At 42.2% G+C, this 21,890-nt stretch overlaps 1 protein-coding gene across 1 annotated transcript in view; it reads right to left on the bottom strand.

The window, feature by feature from the left end:
• The window catches only part of LOC311141765 (SEC14-like protein 2), a 43,984-nt gene extending 22,672 nt beyond the window's left edge, over positions 1-21,312 (bottom strand). The window contains exons 1-3 of the mRNA XM_084177209.1: positions 20,983-21,312; positions 20,047-20,122; positions 2,832-2,875 (exon numbers count right to left, since the gene is read on the bottom strand). Of these exons, the coding sequence (XP_084033335.1) occupies positions 2,832-2,875; positions 20,047-20,122; positions 20,983-21,036 (174 nt within the window). The 5' untranslated portion in view covers positions 21,037-21,312. The remainder of the gene's footprint in view (positions 1-2,831; positions 2,876-20,046; positions 20,123-20,982) is intronic.
• Between the last annotated feature and the right edge of the window lie 578 nt (positions 21,313-21,890).

Here is a 21,890-nt window from a genome sequence, read left to right as displayed (position 1 = left end):
ATGCGGTGGTTCGCACTTTCAGTTTTGAACGAATGCTGCCATCTATCCACGGTTTCTGGTTAGTGTAGGTTTTAATAGTCACAGTGGGTACAACATCTCCTATACACTTCCTAATAAACTCATTCACCGTATCCGTGTATTCGTCAATGTTATTTTCAGAGGCTACCCGGAACATATCCCAGTCTGCGTGTTCAAAACAATCTTGAAGCGTGGATTCCAATTGGTCAGACCAGCGTTGAATAGTCCTTAGCACGGGTACTTCCTGTTTGAGTTTCTGCCTATAGGAAGGGAGGAGCAAAATGGAGTCGTGATCAGATTTGCCGAAGAGAGGGTGGGGGAGGGCCTTGTAGGCATCCCAGAAGTTGGCGTAGCAGTGGTTGAGTGTTTTAGCAGCGCGAGTACTACAGTCAATGTGTTGATAGAACTTTGGTAGCTTTTTCCTCAAATTTGCTTTGTTAAAATCCCCAGTTACAATAAATGCGGCCTCAGGATATGTGGTTTCCAGTTTGCATAAAGTCCAGTGAAGTTTGAGGGCCGTCGTGGTATCGGCTTGAGGGGGAATATACACGGCTGTGACTATAACCGAAGAGAATTTTCTTGGGAGGTAATACTGTCGGCATTTGATTGTGAGGTATTCTAGGTCAGGTGAACATAAGGACTTGAGTTCCTATATGTTATCACAATCACACCGTGAGTGGTTAATCATGAATGAAACACCCTTGCCTTTCTTCTTCCCGGAGAGTATTTATTTCTGTCTGCGCGATATACTGAGAACCCAGCTGGCTGTATGGACAAAGACAGTATATCCCGAGAGAGCCATGTTTCCGTGAAACAGAGTATGTTACAATCCCTGATGTCTCTCTGGAAGGAGATTCTCACCCTGAGCTCGTCTACTTTACTATCCAGAGACTGAACATTAGCGAGTAATATACTCGGAAGCGGTGGATGGTGTGCGCGCCTCCTGAGTCGGACTAGAAGTCCACTCCGAATACCTCTTCTCCGCCGGCGGTGTATCAGTTAAATTGCCCTGGGGGGTACGAACAAAGGATCCAATTCGGGAAAGTCGTATTCCCGGTTTTAATGCTGGTGAGTTACTGCCACTCTGATATCCTAAAGTTATTTCCGGCTGTATGTAATAACACAAAATATTTCCTGGGCTAATAATGTAAGAAATAACACACAAAAAAAATTAATACTGCAAAGTTGCTTAGGAGATAGAAGCAGAGCTGCCATGTCTGTCGGCGACAATTTCTTTTTCAGATTGTGTGTAGGCCAGTAAGAAAACATCTCAATTTAATCAATTTTAAATTCACGCTGTAACACAACAAAATGTGGAAAAGGTCAAGGGGTGTGAATACTTTCTGAAGGCACTGTTTGAACAGAGGGGGCCTGATCATAGTACAGCCCTCCTACTTTATGAATACAGGCTCTGGCCTCTGGGCCACACCTCCTGAGTCTAGTATAACATGTGCAAAGATGTGTAGGCTGGTTGTACTGTAAGACTGTGGCAAACAATCTCACGCCTAACAAAAATATGACATCACATAATGAACGTAGAGGGGGGAGAGAGGTATGTTGAGCCATTTTTTCACTATGTCAAGAGAAATATAGTATTCTTTTTTACAAAGACATCTACATACATTTTAGGATGTTGTGTATCCCCTCAAATAATCTGAATTAATGTAAACATAACCGTTTTGAAAATATAGCTTGTCCAAAAACAGTGGTCTCTTAGCACAACTTACCCCGGGTATGGGGTTAACTGAGCATAGGGACAGTGTAAGTTGAGCCGCCTCAATTCGTAGGCAAGTTCTATGCATTTGAGGCTCCTAAGCCCATTAAATTGGTCCCTGAGATTCTTGATATGTTTAGTAAGCTCAGACTCCATGTCATCAGACAAGACCTTGTGTGCCTCTGCTACTCTATAATAGCCTCTCTTTTGCAGGTAGACCCCTGCTTGTTTTACTTTTGTATACATGAGGCATGATCATTTCTGCTCTGTAACAATAAAAATGCAATACCTTGAGTTCATATGCATGACAAATTGCAAAAATACTATGCATATTTTGTATAAAATGGACAAAATGTAATCATCATTAGTATGGGGTATGTTGTGCCATTTGCTCAACTTGCCCCTGGCCAAATGGCACAATTTACCCCAAAGCAACCATTATGACTATATTAGCCCACACAGCTACAAGGATTCACTTTCATATTAGGTTTAAGACCTCATGCTATATTTAGGACCCCAACTAACGTATAAAACAGTCTTAAACCTATCTACTTTGGTTTAGATATAAGCATCATGAAACATATAACACATTAAATGCATTTGACTTTGTGAAAATCAGTTTTCTGGACCTAACTTGCTTACCACTTCTATGTGGTTTCTTCCTTCACAGACTCCATGAAATGATGACCTCTTCCTAAATATTTGGTCACATGATTAATGTTGTGTATGGTTTCCAAGAAACAAGGGGTGGCTCAATTAGCCCTTTGGCATTAATTACCCCACTCTCCCCTACAGTAGCATTCTTGGCTGGGCAAAGGCGATGAATCAAATGAATGTGATGGATTTATTTCTGTTTTTTAAGGAGCACTTTTATGTGACGCACTCCACTCTTTGAAAGCGCCTGTATTGTATTGTGGTGAGGCTATGTCCTGATATTTCCCACATGCTTTTCCCCACAGTATTTCAGATTACTGGCTGGATAAACCATTTGTCACACCAGGGCTACTCTAACGGTAGCAATTAAAATATACAACAGATCTAGTCATATACGTTTCAATAAGAGCAACATAGGAGAGGAGAGGGGGAGTGTTAGGCCTACCTTTCGAAGCATGGCTTCTGACTTATTGACATTGAAGTTCCTGGCTGTGAGGGGAGAGAGAAGAGAGAAGAAATGGAGAGAGAGAGAGAGAGAGAGAGAGAGAGAGAGAGAGAGAGAGAGAGAGAGAGAGAGAGAGAGAGAGAGAGAGTGTGAATAATATCCATGGTGCCATGGTTGTAGATCAGAGCTGATGGTGATTTTGTGTGTGTGTGTGTGTGTGTGCGTGTGTGTATGCTGTTATTCAACATGTAACATGTGCGGGACATTCTACTTGAGAAACACAGAGCATTTTGGTCCTCCACAGCTAACGTTATAAACATGAACATCAGATAACTAACTACAAGCAAACAAGTAGGAAATGACCCCAAGTCCCCTTTTCATTTATAAGAAGAGTCTTCAGTCTAACATCTGACCGGAGAGACACTGGGTGCGTCCCAAATGGCACTATTTTCGGTCAGCCATGTGACTGTGCAATTGTTTTTAAATCTCTCTTTATAAATATGTACATGACTCACTTCTTCCTCACTTCCGGGTGTCAGCGAATGAACAGGGTAGGGCTGGTGGTGTCACCATAACAACAGACTATAAGCTAGCATCCATTAGGGCTCCTTAAGGAGATTAAGAGCAGCCAGTCGCCTGACTGAGAGGCTTTCTTCCACTGTGTGCCAACACCTTACATCAGACTTCCCCTGTACAGTAGCAGCACTGTACAGTATTGACCCAGAAGGGAGAGAAGACGTTAAACAGCTTATCTAATACTCGAATAGCTAAGGTGATTAAGTGGCCAGCTGATAGCAGCGGTCAGTCAGTGGCCCTGTCCCAAATGGCACCGTATTCCATATAGTGCATTACTTTTAGACCAGAGCACTGTTTAAAAGTAGTGCACTATATAGGAAATAGGGTGTCATTTGGGATTTAGCCAGTCACACTTGCTGAGGAAGAGTGGTCTAGACAGACACGCCAATGACCATTACCTCTGATGGCGCTATGCAACTGAACTGAGATTGAGATGAAACCCTGAAGAAGGCAGCAAAGCTGTTGAAAAATATGTATTTTTTGTATCTGATAGAAGAAGAAGAATATGAAAAAGAAGAAGAAGAAGAAGAACCTCTGGGTTCACTCTGTCTTCCTGTCACATGGGTCACAATAGTGTCTGTCCCGAAATCTGTTGAAGTCTGCTATGATTACAGCTACATATCTTTATTCTCTGAACAAAACGTCACTATGATTTTCCATGGCATGGCTCTTTCAAACAGCCGCTAGCGACTGGTGCAATAATTTGCATCGGATGCAAATATCTTTCTACTCCAACCTTCTCAGCTTTCTAAGAACCTCAGTGAAACATAAAAATGGTCTGGGGAACAGACGTTCACAGCGACAGGAACATAACTAGGAACATTCAGAGCAGAGAATCAGCAAACAGGCCCTCATTGTACATACTTGGATCTCCCTCTCTCCCCCTCCCAACGTGAATACACCATTTTGAAGTGTCCAAATCAACAGTTTGTGATATATTTGAAAACCTAAAAATGTACTATCTACACATACAGTGGGGTCTGAAATGATTGATACCCTCGATAAAGATGAGCAAAAATGACTGTATAAAATAAATAATTTAAATACTGAGCTAAATTGTATGCTCAAAAAAATTGGGAAATTATATTATTTTATACTAATACAATTGCTCAGAGAAAGAGATTTTGTTCAACAAGTAATACCTATTTTTCTCAAAAAGGTAGGGGTCAAAATCATTGACACACCTGTTTTCAATACCTTTCAATACCTCATCTTGCGAGGATAACGGCACTGAGCATTTTTCTAAAATGTTTTATGAGTTGGAGAACACATTGGGAGGGATCTTAGACCATTCCTCCATACAGAATCCTTCTAGATCCTTGATATCCTTCGTCTACGCTTATGGACTGCCCTCTTCAATTCAAACCACAGGTTTTTCAATGGGTTTCAAGTCCAGAGACTGAGATGGCCTTTGCAAAATGTTGATTTTGTGGCCAATTAACAATTTATTTATGGACTTTGATGTTCATGATGCTGTTGACCTTAACAAGGGCCCCAGGACCAGAGGAAGCAAAATATCCCTACAGCATCAAACATCCACCACCATATTTTACAGTAGGTACAGGGTTATTTACTGCTCATGCATTCTCATTCTGATGCCAAACCCACCACGTGTGCATACGGCAACTGCACCGTCCGGGTACGGCAACTGCCCTGCCCGAAACTGCAGGGCTCTCCAGAGGGTGGTGCGGTCTGCCCAACGCATCACCGGGGGCACACTGCCTGCCCTCCAGGACAACTACAGCACCCGATGTCACAGGAAGGCCAAAAAGATCATCAAGGCCATCAACCACCCGAGACACAGCCTGTTCACCCCACTATCATCCAGAAGGTGAGGTCAGTACAGACGCATCAAAGCTGGGCCCGAGAGACTGAAAAACAGCTTCTATCTCAAGGCCATCAGACTGTTAAATAGCCATCACTAGCCAGCTACCACCCGGTTACTCAACCCTGCACCTTAGAGGCTGCTGCCCTATGTACATAGCAGTGGAGGCTCCTCAGAGGAGGAAGGGGATCCTCCTCAGTGAATTTCATAACAATTGAAACTGTAAAACATTTAAAAAGTTATCCTTATTAGGTAAAACTATACTAAATATAATCATGTCACCAAATAATTGTTTATAACACACTATTTTGCAAAGAAGGTCTACAGTAGTCTCAACAGCACTCTGTAGGGTAGCACCATGGTGTTGCCGGAGGACAGCTAGCTTCCGTCCTCCTCTGGATACATTGACTTCAATACAAAACCTAGGAGGCTCATGGTTCTCACCCACTTCCATAGACTTACACAGTAATTATGACAACTTCCGGAGAACGTCCTCCAGCCTATCAGAGCTCTTGCAGCATGAACTGTCATGTTGTCTACCCAATCAAAGGATTAGAGAATTAATCTAGTACTGAAAGCATAAGCTACAGCTAGCTAGCACTGCAGTGTATAAAATGTAGTGAGTAGTTGACTCAAAGAGAGAGAAAAACAATAGTTGTACAAATTAATTTCTTCCAAAATGAAGGAGAAGCAAGAGAGAAATAGAGAGAGAGATTGTCATTTTTTTCCACTTTCAGTTTCACTTACTTAGCTAGCAAATGCAGCTAGCTAGTTTAGCCTACTGAAACACCCTGCTCAAACAGAGGGATGCTATGTTAGCTAACTGGCTATGACTTTCCAACACAACACTGGAACTCTTTCAAGTCAAGGTAAGCTGTGTTTTGGTATTACTAATTTATTGCCACCGGGGCCCGCTGGTGTAACTTCTTACTGACTGTACACTGTAACGTTACTACATGATTGTAGCTGGTTTACTAACGCGTTAGTTCTATTAGCTTTGCTGACTATGACATTATTTTAGCTAATATGGTGACAACGATGTAGGCTGTGTGTAGCGGTTTGGCTTGGAACGTTTTTTTTGCCAGGTCACATACAGCTGATGTGTTGTGCATTGAAGTCCACAAGCTAAGGGAAGAGGTGAGGAGGACAGATGCCAGAAGGAATACAACTTGGCTGCTATGAAAGTGAACAGTGTTTACTCGTGATCAGGGGTGTATTTATTCCACTGATTCTGTTGAAAAAACGTTTCTTAAACGGAAGCAAATGGAACAAAACGGGGATAAACATACCTGAATTTGTCCAATATAAACTCTTGCTTGCAACTGTTGGTCTAATGATTATACCCTAGATCAGCTAGAAGCATGCAAGAGTGTGCAAGGCGGTATTGAATGTCATTGTCTGTCACCTCAAATTTGTCTCTCGACCTGTGTGCACCTACGTTGTGAACTTTCATTCATAGGCTAGGTTGTAGCAACCTCATGATGGGTATAGGGAAAATTTGAGTATCATGTAGTAGCCTAAACCTATCGCTGTTACATTGAACTGGGTGAATGGAATATGAATGAGAGTCATCCAATATGCTGCAATAGAAATAAGGCTATGCTCATGAAAAAATTCATAATCCTCCCTCATCTTAAACGGCACTGAACGCCATTGGTACATAGACATGGAATCACTGGTCACTTTAATAATGGAACACTAGCCACTTTAATAATGTTTACATACTGTTTTACTCATTTCATATGTATATACTGTATTCTACTGTATTTTAGTTAATGCCACTCCGACATTGCTCATCCTAATATTTATTTATTTCTTAATTCCATTCTTTTACTTTTAGATGTATGTGTATTGTTGTGAATTGTTAGATACTACTGCACTGTTGGAGCTAGGAACACAAGCATTTCGCTACACCCGCAATAACATCTGCTAAATATGTGTGACCAATAAGATTGGATTTGATTTGAAAGAGTTCTATTTTCATGTCATCCAACAAATGTAAACGCCTGGACTAAACGGCATTGGCACTTGGACTGGAACCGGTGCTTTGGTCAGATGACATGAAAATAGAGCCTTCACTAGTCCAGGGGCGCTTCTATATAACAACCAAGCACACATAAAAATCCACAAAGAAATGGTTAATTGGCCATCTCAGTCTCCGGACTTGAAAACCTGTGTTTTAAATTGAAGAGGGCAGTCTATACGCACAGACGAAGGATATCAAGGATATGGAAGGATTCTGTATGGAAGAATGGTCTAAGATCCCTCCCAATGTGTTCTCCAACTCATAAAACATTTTAGAAAAAGGCTCAGTGCCGTTATCCTCGCAAGGTGCGGTATTGAAAGGTATTGAAAACAGGGGTGTGAAGAATTTTGACGCCTACCTTTTTGAGAAAAATTGTATTACATGTTAAACAAAATCTCTTTCTCTGAGCAATTGTATTAGTATAAAATAATATAATTTCCACACAAAAAATGGCATACAATTTAGCTCAGTATTTGGAATGATTTATTTTATACAGTCATTTTTGCTCATCTTTATCAAGGGTGTCAATAATTTCAGACCCCACTATGTGCCACAATAGTAATAATATTACTTGTATTTTTTTAAACAAGCACCTTATATATTGCATACGCACCAAAAACCCTGTTGGTTTGACTAGTGGCAATAAATCACTCATATCGATTAGGGGGGGAAATCAGGTTGAATGCGCTGCTGAAACTAACACAACTAAAAAAACATACGGAAATTGGAAATATTGTTAACATCACTGGTTAGAGGACAATCTGATGAAGACAGTTAGCTACATTTTGGAGTGATGCATTTTGATTTGGGAGTTGCCAAAACGAAAAGAGAAAGGCAACACTTATTTGTCAATCACTAATATCGATAAAGCGTTGAAATCAATAGAACAAGATGGGTGGAGTCATTTTGCACGTCCTGTTCAAACTAACACTACTGAAAAAACGCACGGAATCTGGGAATAATATGTATATCACTGGTTAGAGGACAACTTGTAGAAGACAGCCAGCTACATTTTGGATTGTTGCATTTTGTTTCAAGTGGGTCGCCAATGCGGAAAGGTAAACGCAACACTATTTTGTTAATCACTCATTATGATATCACATTGAAATCATAATTGGTTAAAGAAAATTGTGATGAATAAAAAAGTAGACCAGTTTCATTTAAGGACCAAAGGATTGACAGCCGTCCCATACAGATTGCAAAATAGTTGGGAAGAGATTTTTGACGTACCGATTCCATGGCATAGTGTTTATGAACTGATACGCAAAATGAAACGCTGGAATTATCATACAAAATTCTTGCAACAAATAGAATGTTATTTATATGGGAGATACAATCTTCCCAGCTCTGCAGATTTTGCTGCGAAGAGACAGAATCATTCTATTTGTTTTGGTACTGTCCATTTGTAGCTTGTTTTTGGTCACAGGTCCAGGAATGGCTGAAGAATTGCAAAATGTACCTGCAGCTAACCCTGCGGATAGCACTACTGGGTGATCTGAAAAGTCATAGTCAATCGATCAATAATATAATAATACTTTTAGCAAAAATGTTTATTTTCAATTTACAATCTGTAGAAACAATGAGAATAGAAAGGTTCAGAACCTTTGTGAAACATCAATGTACAAAAAGATATGGCAAATAGAAATCCAATATGGATGGTGTAAAGAGATAGATAGGAGCGGCTGAATTGAGCTGAAGGTTGGGACTAATAACAACAAGATAACTAATGTAAAACATACTGTGTCCATAATACGTATATTGGTTATAGGGGTTAAGAACTTTTGTGAAAGAGCACAGTTTGAAAGATATGGCATATACAAGCAAACCGGATGGACATCATGGAAATGATCGGAGAGGTTGAGGGTAGAGGAATTCCTGTTCAGGAGTAAAAACAAACAAAATAGAACTATTGTAAAATTGACTGTGTCAATAAAATGTATATCGAATGTATAAGATGGAAGTAGAGGCCTAAGCGTTGTTGTTCACTAGTTTACTACAATTAGGGGAGGGGTGGTAGGGGTAGAAAGTAATAAAGGGAAATATATATTTTTTAAAGGATATGTATATATAGTACTAGTCAAAAGTTTGGACACACCTACTCATTCAAGGGTTTTTCTTTATTTTTTACATTGTATAATAATAGTGAAGACATCAAAACTATGAAATAATACATATGGAATCATGTAGTTAAACAAATCAAAATATATTTGAAATAACTGCTGGTCTCGCGGTAATTGACCGTTAATTAACATAAACACGTTTAGAATCTCCTGGCTTCCACGCATAGCCTACAAGCCTACAAGCCACTACATTTAAAAAAGTCTAATAAATCTATTTAATATAGCCTACACCATCACAATAAATCAATTCTTTATTTTAGACAGGTCTAAAGAAACATGATATGAAGAAAATGTAGCCGATTTCAGAAGAACAAAATAGCATATTCTGAGTTGTCCTTATATTAGGCCCTGATCTGGCTATGCCATATGGCTGTGGGCTACACTAGTTCATTTAGCAGACAAGATTTGCTTGGAATTCCGTGGCATTATTTTATAGTATTTTATAGTATGAAGAATACAATAAACATAGCTGAATAAAATACAAAGGATATTTTCTCCAAACGATTTCCGAGAGAGTGCGCACATGCGGCTATTCTGTGTTGAGCAGTTAACAAAGAAACCGGTCCTCATATATGCTTAATTTAGTGTTATTTACACTACTTTAGGTGTGATACAAATGTTAGAATGTATTAAAAATCAAAACATATAACCTAAGGCTGCGTGATGCGACTTTGAAAAAAGTTGCATGAAAGGCATGAGCTCTACTCTGCTTCTTGTGCAGACTGCACACACTTCATTAGTCTCACATTCATAATTTGACAAGCACTTGACAATATTCTCACCCATCAGACTTTTCTTAATTTAATCTGGTCTTTACATATAGTCTATGGGTGGAATTACTTTTTATTTATAATGGCCCACAAAAAAAAACGTCATCCGTAGCCTGCACTCGAATAGCGAATGGAGGTTACGTGCAGTTATGTTTTTAATATGCAAGCATAGGCAGCATGTCCATAACGCTAGGGAAAGCTTTTCCTAAAGTAAATTGAATCCAGACCCTGTCATAGCCGGCCGCGACCGGGAGACCCGTGGGGCGGCGCACAATTAGCCAGCGTCGTCGCGGGTAGGGGAGGGAATGGCCGGCAGGGATGTAGCTCAGTTTGTAGAGCATGGCGTTTGCAACGCCAGGGTTGTGGGTTCGTTTCCCACGGGGGGCCAGTATGAAAATGTATGCACTCACTTAACTGTAAGTCACTCTGGATAAGAGCGTCTGCTAAATGACTAAAATGTAAATGTAAATGTAATTATATTGCCGAAATTATATGGCCACAGAGGATCATTAGCTTCTTTTTTTTAAATAATTGTGGATTGTTTTAAATCGTATTGCCTACAGTCGGAAGGAAAGGCAGCACTCGCAATTTGGGCAGATTATTGTTGAGTTGCGACTGTCTTTTATTGCTGTTAAGAGAAGACAACGAAAATACTAATCTGTCTTTAAGTTATCAAAATTCTCAACTTAATTGAGTGAACAACAATATAGCCTATCTTATTGGCACCAGTGGAGAGCATTGGTAATATTCCCGGTTAGTGCGCACTTTCACTATTTATCATTGTTGGGTCAGTGCTACTTTTTTTTTTACAATAATTTCCTCCTCCAATTTAAATGGACATCATATTCTATTTGTGTCTCCCCTTCTCGTAGGCCTATTATATGGACAACGTCGTTTTTATTGATCTGTTTGTCAGTGTCAGCAGAGTCGGCTACCCTGTAATTTGTCGTATTCAAAGATATTCTGCTAATGTCTCCAGTCATATAAAGTGTAGTAGAATTGCATGAAATGTGTTTATAAAAGGTTTAGCCTAGGCCTACTCTATGCTATAGTCGCTCAGCCATGCAATGAACAGTATTTCTTAGCGAACAGTGATTGAGTTATATTTGTAGCCAAAACTATGACTAGCCAATCTACTCATCACATTACGAATAGTAATAGCTATCTTACATAAGTTTGCAAATGCGATGATGTATGGAATGCTTTATTATAAAGGTGCATTTTTATGGTGCTTCCCCAAACGTTAAACACACGCGCCTATGTATGCCAGGTTGTGAAGTGGGATTATTGTGCTTTATTTTAAGAATTGAGCAATAAATATAGCAGCACAAGAAAGTTAGGATCCTTTTTTAAATAGTGGCCAGTCAAAACTCTGTTCTCTGTTCACATGCGATTGCGCAATGACACATCTTTCACTAGGCTCTGTAGGCTATGTGCTCTCTAACTGTGTTCCAGGGGTCTTGGGCCTATAGGCTACATTTTGAGTTATTTGGCCACTTTAGTTGTGATACAAACCTTATCAAAACATATAGGCATATGGGCTAGGCTACATGATGTGGGCGACTATGATTAGAAAAAGTCACCAAAAAAAAGCATGTGCTGTTTCTTGCCTTACTGCCCATGTTGGGCATCATTCACAAGTGATAATACATAATTCACAAGTGATAATATTGTCACCCATCAGACTATTCTTAATTGAATCTTGACTTTACTTATACTAAATAATATATAGTTCATTCGGAAAGTATTCAGACCCATTGACTTTTTCCACATTTTGTAACGTTACAGCCTTATTCTAAAATTGATTGAATTATTTTTTTCCCTCATCAATCTACACGCAATACCCCATAGTAACAAAGCAAAAACAGGTTTAGAAATTGTAGCAAGTTTATAAAAAGAAAAAAAACGTATATATCACATTTACATAAGTATTCAGACCCTGTAGTCATGTACTTTGTTGAAGCACCTTTGGCAGCGATTACAGTCTCAAGTCTTATTGGGTATGATGCTACAAGCTTGGCACCCCTGTATTTGGGGAGTTTCTCCCATTTTTCTCTGCAGATCATCTCAAGCTCTGTCAGGTTGGATGGGGAGCGTCGCTGCACAGCTATTTTCAGGTCTCTCCAGAGATGTTTGATCGGGTTCAAGTCCAGGCTCTGGCTGGGCCACTCAAGGACATTCAGAGACTTGTCCCGAAGCCACTCCTGCATTGTCTTGTCTGTGTACTTAGGGTCGTTGTCCTGTTGGAAGGTGAACCTTCGCCCCAGTCTAAGGTCCTGAGCGCTCTGGAGCAGGTTTTCATCAAGGATCACTCTGTACTTTGCTCCATTCATCTTTCCCTTGATCCTGACTAGTCTCCCAGTAACTGCCGCTGAAAAACATCCCAACAGCATGATGCTGCCACCACTATGCTTCCCCATAGGGATGGCATTCATGCGAAAGAGTTCAATCTTGGTTTCATCAGAGAATTTTGTTTCTTATGGTCTGAGAGTCTTTTAGGTGCCTTTTGGCAAACTCCATGCAGGCTGTCATGTGCCTTTTACTGAGGAGTGGCTTCCGTCTGACCACTCTACCACAGAGGAACTCTGTCAGAGTGACCATCGGGTTCTTGGTCACCTCCCTGACCAAGGCCCTTCTCCCACGATTGCTCAGCTAGCCTGGGCAGCCAGCTCTAGGAAGGGTGTTGGTGATTCCAAACTTCTTCCATTTAAGAATGATGGAGGCCACTGTGTTCTTGGGGACCTTCAATGCTGCAGACATTTTTTGGTACCCTTCCCCAGATCTGTGCCTTGACACAATCCTGTCTCAGAGCTCTACGGACAATTCCTTCGACCTCATGGCTTGGTTTTTGCTCTGACATGCCATGTCAACTGTGGGACCTTATATAGACAGGTGTGTGCCTTTCCATATCATGTCCAATCAATTGAATTTACCACAGGTGGATTCCAATCAAGTTGTTTTCGCTTCGTCATTATGGGGTATTGTGTGTAGATTGATGAGGAAACAAAAACATTTAATCAATTTTAGAATAAGGCTGTAACGTAACAAAATGTGGAAAAAGTCTAGGGGTGTGAATACTTTCCGAATGCACTGCATGTGTGAAATTAGTTCTGATTTAGAATGGACCATTATCATGCACTTGTCGGAACAGGGCAGAGGAAAAAAATATATGTAATCTATGCACTTAAATAGCGAATGGAGGACGCTTTTCCAGTGGTTCATTTTCATGCCAGCCAGGTAGGCTATACTCCTGTTGTAAAGTGAAGCAATGTGCTTAATATTAGGAAATATATATAGTAGGCCTAACCTATAGAAAGCTGATAGGCTCCTCTTCTTTTTAATAGAGGCCATCAAAACTCTGTTTTCTCAAGCAATTGCATAGCCTATAGAAATGTTGCATAACATGAGCTCATGGGCGCTCATGAAGTGTTTGATTTGATATGGCATTTGCATTGATGTCAGAGTGATTAGAGGGACAATAGATTGCAAAGCGCCAGGCCATTAGCGACTGGCAGTTAGCAAGTTTGGTAGGCTACTAATGACCATCAGCAGCATCAGAGCACAGTTTTGGAGAAGCCTAGTTACTGTGACTAAATGGTCCGATGGCTTTTGACTGCGGTCATTACTCGTGACTGTCGATGTGGCGGTAATATGGTCACCGTAACAGCCCTAGTCAGTGCTAAATGCAATCCTTGGGACTCCCCTACCCTAAACCCCCCCTTACCATTTTACATTTCTACTTCAATGGGGTAGAGACGTCCCAAGGATCCCGGATAGTGTGGACCAAATCGGGTGTGCCTTTGGTGGTTCATCGATGTGTCATTCTGGTCATGTGCGCCGCGACCGACGTACACTACATGACCAAAAGTATGTGGACACCTGCTTGTAGAACATCTCATTCCAAAATCATGGGCATTAATATGGAATTGGTCCCCCCTTTGCTGCTATAACAGCCTCCACTGTTCTGCGAAGGCTTTCCACTAGATGTTGGAACATTGCTGCGGGGACCAATTCCAAGAGCATTAGTGAGGTTGGGCAGTTAGCACTATGCGTTGGGGCAGGTAGCGTTCTCCTGACATCCTCCAAACCCAGATTCGTCCACCGGACTGCCAGATGGTGAAGCGTGATTCTTCACTTCAGAGTCCAATGGCGGCGAGCTTTACACCACTCGCCGATGCGCATGGTGATCTTAGGCTTGTGTGCTGCTGCTCGGCCATGAAAACCCATTTCATGAAGCTCCCGACGAACAGTTGTTGTGCTGACGTTGCTTCCAGAGGCAGTTTGGAACTCGGTAGTGAGTGTTGCAACCGAGGACAGATTATTTTTACGCACTACGCGCTTCAGCCCTCGGCGGTCCCGTTCTGTGAGCTTGTTTGTTGCTCCTAGACGTTTCCACTTCACAATAACAGCACTTACAGTTGACCGGGGAAGCTATAGCAGGGCACAAACATGACGAACTGACTTGTTGGAAAGATGGCATCCTATGACGGTGCCACATTGAAAGTCACTGAGCTCTTCAGTATGGCCGTTCTACTACCAATGTTTGTCTATGGAGATTGCTCGATTTTATACACCTGTCAGCAACGGGTGTGGCTGAAATAGCCAAATCCACTAATTTGAAGGTGTGTCTACCAATGTTCCTCAAATTTTGGGGGGCACTGAGCAAATTGAACATTGTCAGAATTTTGTGGAACTTCCGGTGTTTACAGTGAACACTGAGGCTGCACCCTTACAGTTTTAGACAGTAGCCAATAGTCAATATATATATATTTTTTGTTGGTACTTTTACCCCTTTTTCTCCCCAATTTCGTGATATTCAATTGGTAGTTACAGTCTTGTCTCATCGCTGCAACTCCCCTATGGACTCGGGAGAGGTGAAGGTCGAGAGCCAAGCGTCCTTCGAAACACGACCCTGCCAAGCTGCACTGCTTCTTGACACACTGCTAGCTTAACCCGAAAGCCAGCCGCACCAATGTGTCGGAGGAAACACCGTCCAGCTGGCGACCGAAATCAGCTTGCAGGCGCCCGGCACGCCACAAGGAGTCGCTAGAGCGCGATGGGACAAGGAAATCTCGGCCGGTCAAACCCTCCCCTAACCCGGACAACGCTGGGCCAATTGTACGCCGCCTCTTGAGTCTCCAAGTCATGGCCGGCTGTGACACAGCCTGGGATCGAACCAGGGGCTGTAGTGACGTCTCAAGCACTGCGCCACTCGGGAGGCCCATATTGTTGCTATTTGAGCATAATGTAGGCCTACCAACAAAACCAATTAAGCAAATCCCATAACATTTTCACATGGAAATAGGTTTTGATTTCTATGATATAGCCTACAGTAGTCTATACTGTATGTGGTGTTCAATACAGGCATACATTTACATTTTAGTCATTTAGCAGACGCTCTTTTCCAGAGCGACTTACAGTTAGTGAATTTTTTTAATTTTTATACTGGCCCCCCGTGGGAATCGAACCCACAACCACATTGCATGACACTTTTAAAAATGTTTTTACATTATGAAGGGCTTGAAATTAATTAATGATTTACTTGTTCTGTAACTTGGTCTGTAACACCATAGGCCAAATAGGTGACTGTAAATTGCTTTGTATTGTGTTGTATGATGCAAGAAACCACTTTACAAAATAAAATGTATTATTATTACCATACGGAGAATTAGACAATGTAGACTACCCCTCAACCTTTTGGCTTATTTACATATTCAAGCCTGTCTCAAAACACAACACTGACTCTTGAATTATGACATAAGCTTTTTACCTGACTGGTTTTTCAAAGACCGCTTGAAATGTAGCGTACACGGTTTTTGTTCTTGTAGGCAGCAGGAACTCCCCATTGTTGACCTATACTTATCTATAACTGGGCTAATAACTCGCTAACTAGCAAAGAACATCAACAAATGTGCACACACGCGACTCTGATCTGAACTGATCTGAAAAGCGCATTCGCTCATGTGGGTGAAAGACCGCTCATGTGGGTGAAAGACCGCTCATGTGGGTGAAAGACCGCTCTTGGGCTCCCTCTGCCAATACAATTCAACTCTGTTGCGCTCTGCCTACAACAAAATCACAGACTCAATCTTGCAAAGATAGATTTGTTTTTGTATGTTGCATTGAAAAGGGGATGATATCATGTAGATTCGATCACAGAAAAAAACGTTATATACTATAACTATATAGCGCAAACTAATGGGGAGAACTCAGTGAAGTTCAATCTCTTCCGTCTCTGCGCGGCATGGCATTTCTTCTGCGCGGCAATCCTGGAACATTAGTGTCCACATACTATATATAGTGTAGCTAGTTCGTTAGCTAAGCTAGCCACTGTAGCTAGCCAGTAACTCTTCCAGTATATGTTGACGTCACTTCACAGGATTTGTTTTTGGACTGAAGCTGTAGAGATCTGTAAGGAATCCCACTTCTGTAGCCGAATATCTTATTCAGAAATATCTTTGCTTTTGAAGCATTCAATTACCTGGTGTGGTGGTGCATTGATCAGTTATACAGTTTAAAGCCGTTATTTTTGTGTTTTTGCCCAGTCGACCATTAAGACCAATACATTCTATGCAGTGAGTGCAGCTCTGATTATTAGCCTAGATCTTTATGATCTGCCAAGGATCAACACATTGTAACAAGCGCTTTCTAATTGCAAATAAAATAGGAATAGTTATAGAACACCTGACAGACACAGACCATCAGTGGAAGGGCTAAGTGTATGTTAGGCTGCCATTACTAATAACAGATGCATGAGTCACTGTTTTATAGGTTCTATGCGATTAGCCCTAGATTAGTCCTAGATTATAAGGATTCAGAGAGCCTGCGTGAATCCAGTCTATTCCAATCTACAACAAGGCATTCTTTCCAACGCCTGCCTCTCACTCGCTGTGTTACTACAACCGGTCACTCCACTAATCAACTCTAGACCACAGACCTCTCCCGCTCTCTCAGGCCCTGTAACTGTCACTTGCAACCGGGTGAAGAGTTTTAACAAAAGCTCTAACACTGTTCATGTCCAAGCTAATCAGCTATTAGCCATCAGCTATTTAAAAGTTATTACAGTTATATACCAGCTATAAAGATAGCCCCATCTAACAAACCTTACAAACACCTTCCACCGCCAAACGAAAGCATTTACTGTAGCTACGCAGGTGTGGTAACTTTTCTCATGGTCAGTAACCGTTCGAAAACCAGTTGGTAACTTCTCTATTTGCAAAACCAAATTAAATCAAATTTTATTTGTCATATTCACGTGTTTAGCAGATGTTATTGCAGGTGTAGCGAAATGCTTGTGCTTCTAGCTCCGACAGTGCAGTAATATCTAACAAGTAACAACATATACCCAATACACACAATATAAGTAAGGAATGGAATTAAGAATATATACATATATGGACGAGCAATGACAGAGCGGCATGGACTAAGATACAGTAGAATATTATATAATACAGTATATACATATGAGATGAGTAATGCAAGATATGTAAACATTATTAAAGTGACTAGTGTTCCATTTCTTAAAGTGGCCAGTGATTTCTAGTCTATGTCTATATGCAGCAGCCTCTAATGTGCTAGTGATGGCTATTTAACAGTCTGATGGCCTTGAGATAGAAGCTGTTTTTCAGTCTCTCGGTCCCAGCTTTGATGCACCTGTACTGACCACGCCTTCTGGATGATAGCGGGGTGAACAGCAGTGGCTCAGGTGGTCGATTATCTTTTTGGCCTTCCTGTGACATCGGGTGCTGTAGGTGTCCTGGAGGGCGGGTAGTTTGCCCTCAGTAATGCATTGGGCAGACCGCACAACCATCTGGAGAGCCCTGCAGTTGCGGGCAGTGAAGTTGCCGTACCAGGCGGTGATACAGCCCGACAGGATGCTCTCAATTGTGCATCTGTAAAAGTTTGTGAGGGTTTTAGGTGCAAAGCCAAATTTCTTCAGCCTCCTGAGTTTGAAGAGGCTCTGTTGTGCTTCCTTCAACACACTGTCTGTGTGGGTGGACCATTTCAGATTGTCAGTGATGTGTACGCCAAGGAACCTGAAGCTTTCCACCTTCTCCACTGCGGTCCCGTTGATGTGGATAGGGGGGTGCACTCTCTGCTGTTTCCTGAAGTCCACGATCATCTCCTTTGTTTTGTTGACGTTGAGTGAGAGGTTATTTTCTTGGCACCACACTCCCAGAGCCCTCACCTCCTCCCTGTAGGCTGTCTCGTCATTGTTGGTAATCTAGCCTACTACTGTTGTGTCATCTGCGAACTTGATGATTGAGTTGGAGGCGTGCTTGGCCATTCAGTCATGGGTGAACAGGGAGTACAGGAGTTGGCTGAGCATGCACCCTTGTGGGGCTCCTTTGTTGAGGATCAGCGAAGTGGAGGTGTTGTTTCCCACCTTCACCACCTGGGGGCGGCCCGTTAGGAAGTCCAGGACCCAGTTGCACAGGGCGGGGTTCATACCCAGGGCCTCAAGCTTAATTACATTTACATTCACATTTTCGTCATTTAGCAGACGCTCTTATCCAGAGCGACTTACAAATTGGTGCATTCACCTTGTGATAGCCAGTTGGACAACCACTTTACAATAGTATTTTTTTTTTTTTTATGGGGTGGGGTAAGGGGGGGGGGGGGGGGGTAGAAGGATTACTTTATCCTATCCCAGGTATTCCTTAAAAAGGTGGGGTTTCAAGTGTCTCCGGAAGGTGGTGAGTGACTCCGCTGTCCTGGCGTCGTGAGGGAGCTTGTTCCACCATTGGGGTTCCAGAGCAGCGAACAGTTTTGTCTGGGCTGAGCGGGAACTGTGCTTCCGCAGAGGTAGGGGAGCCAGCAGGCCAGAGGTGGATGAACGCAATGCCCTCGTTTGGGTGAATGATGAGCTTGGAGGGTACTATGGTGTTGAATGCTGCGCTATAGTCAATGAACAGCATTCTTACATAGGTATTCCTCTTGTCCAGATAGGATAGGGCAGTGTGCAGTGTGATGGCGATTGCATCGTCTGTGGATCAATTGGGGCGGTAAGCAAATTGAAGTGGGTCTAGGGTGACAAGTAAGGTAGAGGTGATATGGTCCTTGACTAGTCTCTCAAAGCACTTCATGATGACAGAGGTGAGTGCTACAGGGCGATAGTCATTCAGTTCAGTTACCTTTGCTTTCTTGGGTACAGGAACAATGGTGGCCATCGTGAAGCATGTGGGGACAGCAGACTGGGATAGGGAGAGATTGAACACACCAGCCAGCTGGTCTGCGCATGCTCTGAGGACGCGGCTAGTGATGCCGTCTGGGCCGGCAGCCTTGCAAGGGTTATCACGCTTAAATGTCTTACTCACGTCAGCCACGGAGAAGGAGAGCCCACAGTCCTTGGTAGTGGGCCGCGTCAGTGGCACTGTGTTATTCTCAAAGCGGGTGAAGAAGGTGTTTAGCTTGTCCGGAAGCAAGACGTCGGTGTCGGCGACTTGGCTGGTTTTCCTTTTGTAGTCCGTGATTGTTGGAAGACCCTGACACATACGTCTCGTGTCAGAACCGTTGAATTGCGACTCCACTTTGTCTCTATACTGACGTTTTGCCTGTTTGATCGCCTTGCGGAGTGAATAGCTACACTGTTTGTATTCTGCCATATTCCCAGTCACCTTGCCATGGTTAAATGCGGTAGTTTGCGCTTTGAGACATACAAGTTTTAACTGTTGAATTGTTCAGTTGAAAATGAAATATCTGTTGCTGTGTAACAACGTCCATCAAAGATAATAATCACCTTCTTCAGTAGCCTATCTATCCCAACTCAACTGGACTGGAGAGTCAGACCCTTCTCAGGCATGGTCTTAACAGCCTTGCAGCTCTCCTAGCAGAACAGATAATTCCAGCTCCAAGCCCACCGTGGTGAAGCAACAGGTGGTTAGTTAGTCTGCCTTACCTCTGAGCCAGCGCAACAAGAAGTGGTCATGCTGAGCAGGAAGTAGTGGAAGAACATCCTGAATCCTCTCTCGAAACTGCCCAAGGATAAAACAGGGTGGCAGAGATAGAGAGAGAGGGGCAGTGAGAGAGAGAGAGGCAGTGAGAGAGGCAGTGAGAGAGAGAGAGAGAGAGAGAGGCAGTGAGAGAGAGAGAGAGAGAGAGGCAGTGAGAGAGAGAGAGAGAGAGAGAGAGAGGCAGTGAGAGAGAGAGAGAGAGAGAGAGAGAGAGAGAGAGAGAGAGAGACAAAAGGGGTATAGGTGTTTTAGTGATGATGCACACATGGGTTTAGTGGTAAACATGAAAGCAAGCATGTGAAATGAATTGTTATAAGAAAACCACAGCGACCTGCTGCTATATAACATGAAAGCTTCAGACTTGTGTGTGGAAGTTAATCTCTTAAAACAAAGCACATTGGTCACAGTAAATTCAATAGAGTTTTTCAACTCACATCTCAGTTTCATTTCCTAAAATATATCCGATTAAACTAAAATCATACACAAGAACCAAACATTTCAAGGGAGATACATATACTAAATTCTTTACAGTAAACTGTAATTACATAAAAAAGTATTAATTATTAATAACATGAGAATTCATGTAATAATAGGCTTAGGGTAGATTTTAAACCCAGTTAGGTGGTTACATCATTTTAATCACCAATCAACTTTTGTGACCCGTATTACAGAGAAACCTCAGAAGGAAAAACTTGATAAAATACATAAATAGGTGACAGCGTATTGCAGCCATGACATCTTCCTACAGATAGTCATATACCGTAACGTGCATTGCAGCCAAGATAGGAAGGTTCAAAGTTCCAACAGCATCGATGACCGTCAGATCGTCAAACAGAAATAAATGCGACACAGATACAGAAATATACAGTACAGAAATTCACCTCCTCCAATGCCTCAGCCTGCTTCGGATTTAGGTCGCCAACCCTGCCACTCATCACGTCCGTCAAAGCAAAACAAAATACAATAACAGTTTTTATTCTGTCAATGGAAGTTGAAGACCAGAAGAGGAAGCCACGCACTTTTCTGTCCTCGTCGCTGGACTAATCGCTCTGTGTGACGCTGCTCTACGAGGGCGCTGTTATCCTCTTCATCCCTGTCAGTCATTCGTAAAAACCAGTGACTGTATCAAAGACAGTACACTATGAAGATAGGCTAAAACTGCTTCTCCAGTAGAAATCCCCGAGCACATTTGTTGGCAATGTCATGGAGACCTTTCGCTCGGCAAGCTCAAGCGTAGAAACACTTCTTCGGGTCTAACGGTCGTCTCGTGCCGAACTACGCATGTGCACGCCGTCAAATCAACGGCACTCAATATAAAGTTGTTTTTGACGAAAATGAAAACTTGTCAGTTTGTCACTTTTACGAGGTTGGAGTACCAACATGTCCAACTACGTAAGACATTGTCTCTAATCTAGGTTGTATCTTTAGATTTTTAGAAAATTAACAACTAAGGAATACTTTTTAACTTCTATCATTGACTTCTCAAACCCCAAACCCCGGCCTGGTCTGTTTGGTCTGTTTCTCAAGAGTTCCCGGAAGTCTCGCAATGTTGCGCCTCTGGGTTTAGAAACTCTGTGAACGTAAAAAGTGTAAACACGAGAGGACACGCCCATTTAAAGGGCCAGTATCCCAACCGGATCCTTTTTTTAAAAAACGGTATTTTATGTAGGAAAGTCAGTTAAGAACAAATTCTAATTTACAATGACGGCCTACCCCGGCTAAACCCCGGACGACGCTGGGCCAATTGTGCGCCACCCTATGGGACATCCTACTATGTCCAGCGTTCACA

Source organism: Coregonus lavaretus, assembly GCF_964263955.1.
Source record: "Coregonus lavaretus genome assembly, chromosome: 14".
Lineage (NCBI taxonomy): Eukaryota > Metazoa > Chordata > Actinopteri > Salmoniformes > Salmonidae > Coregonus > Coregonus lavaretus.
The sequence above is the reverse complement of the archived record's forward strand: the minus strand, read 5'-3'. Positions and strand labels throughout refer to the sequence as shown.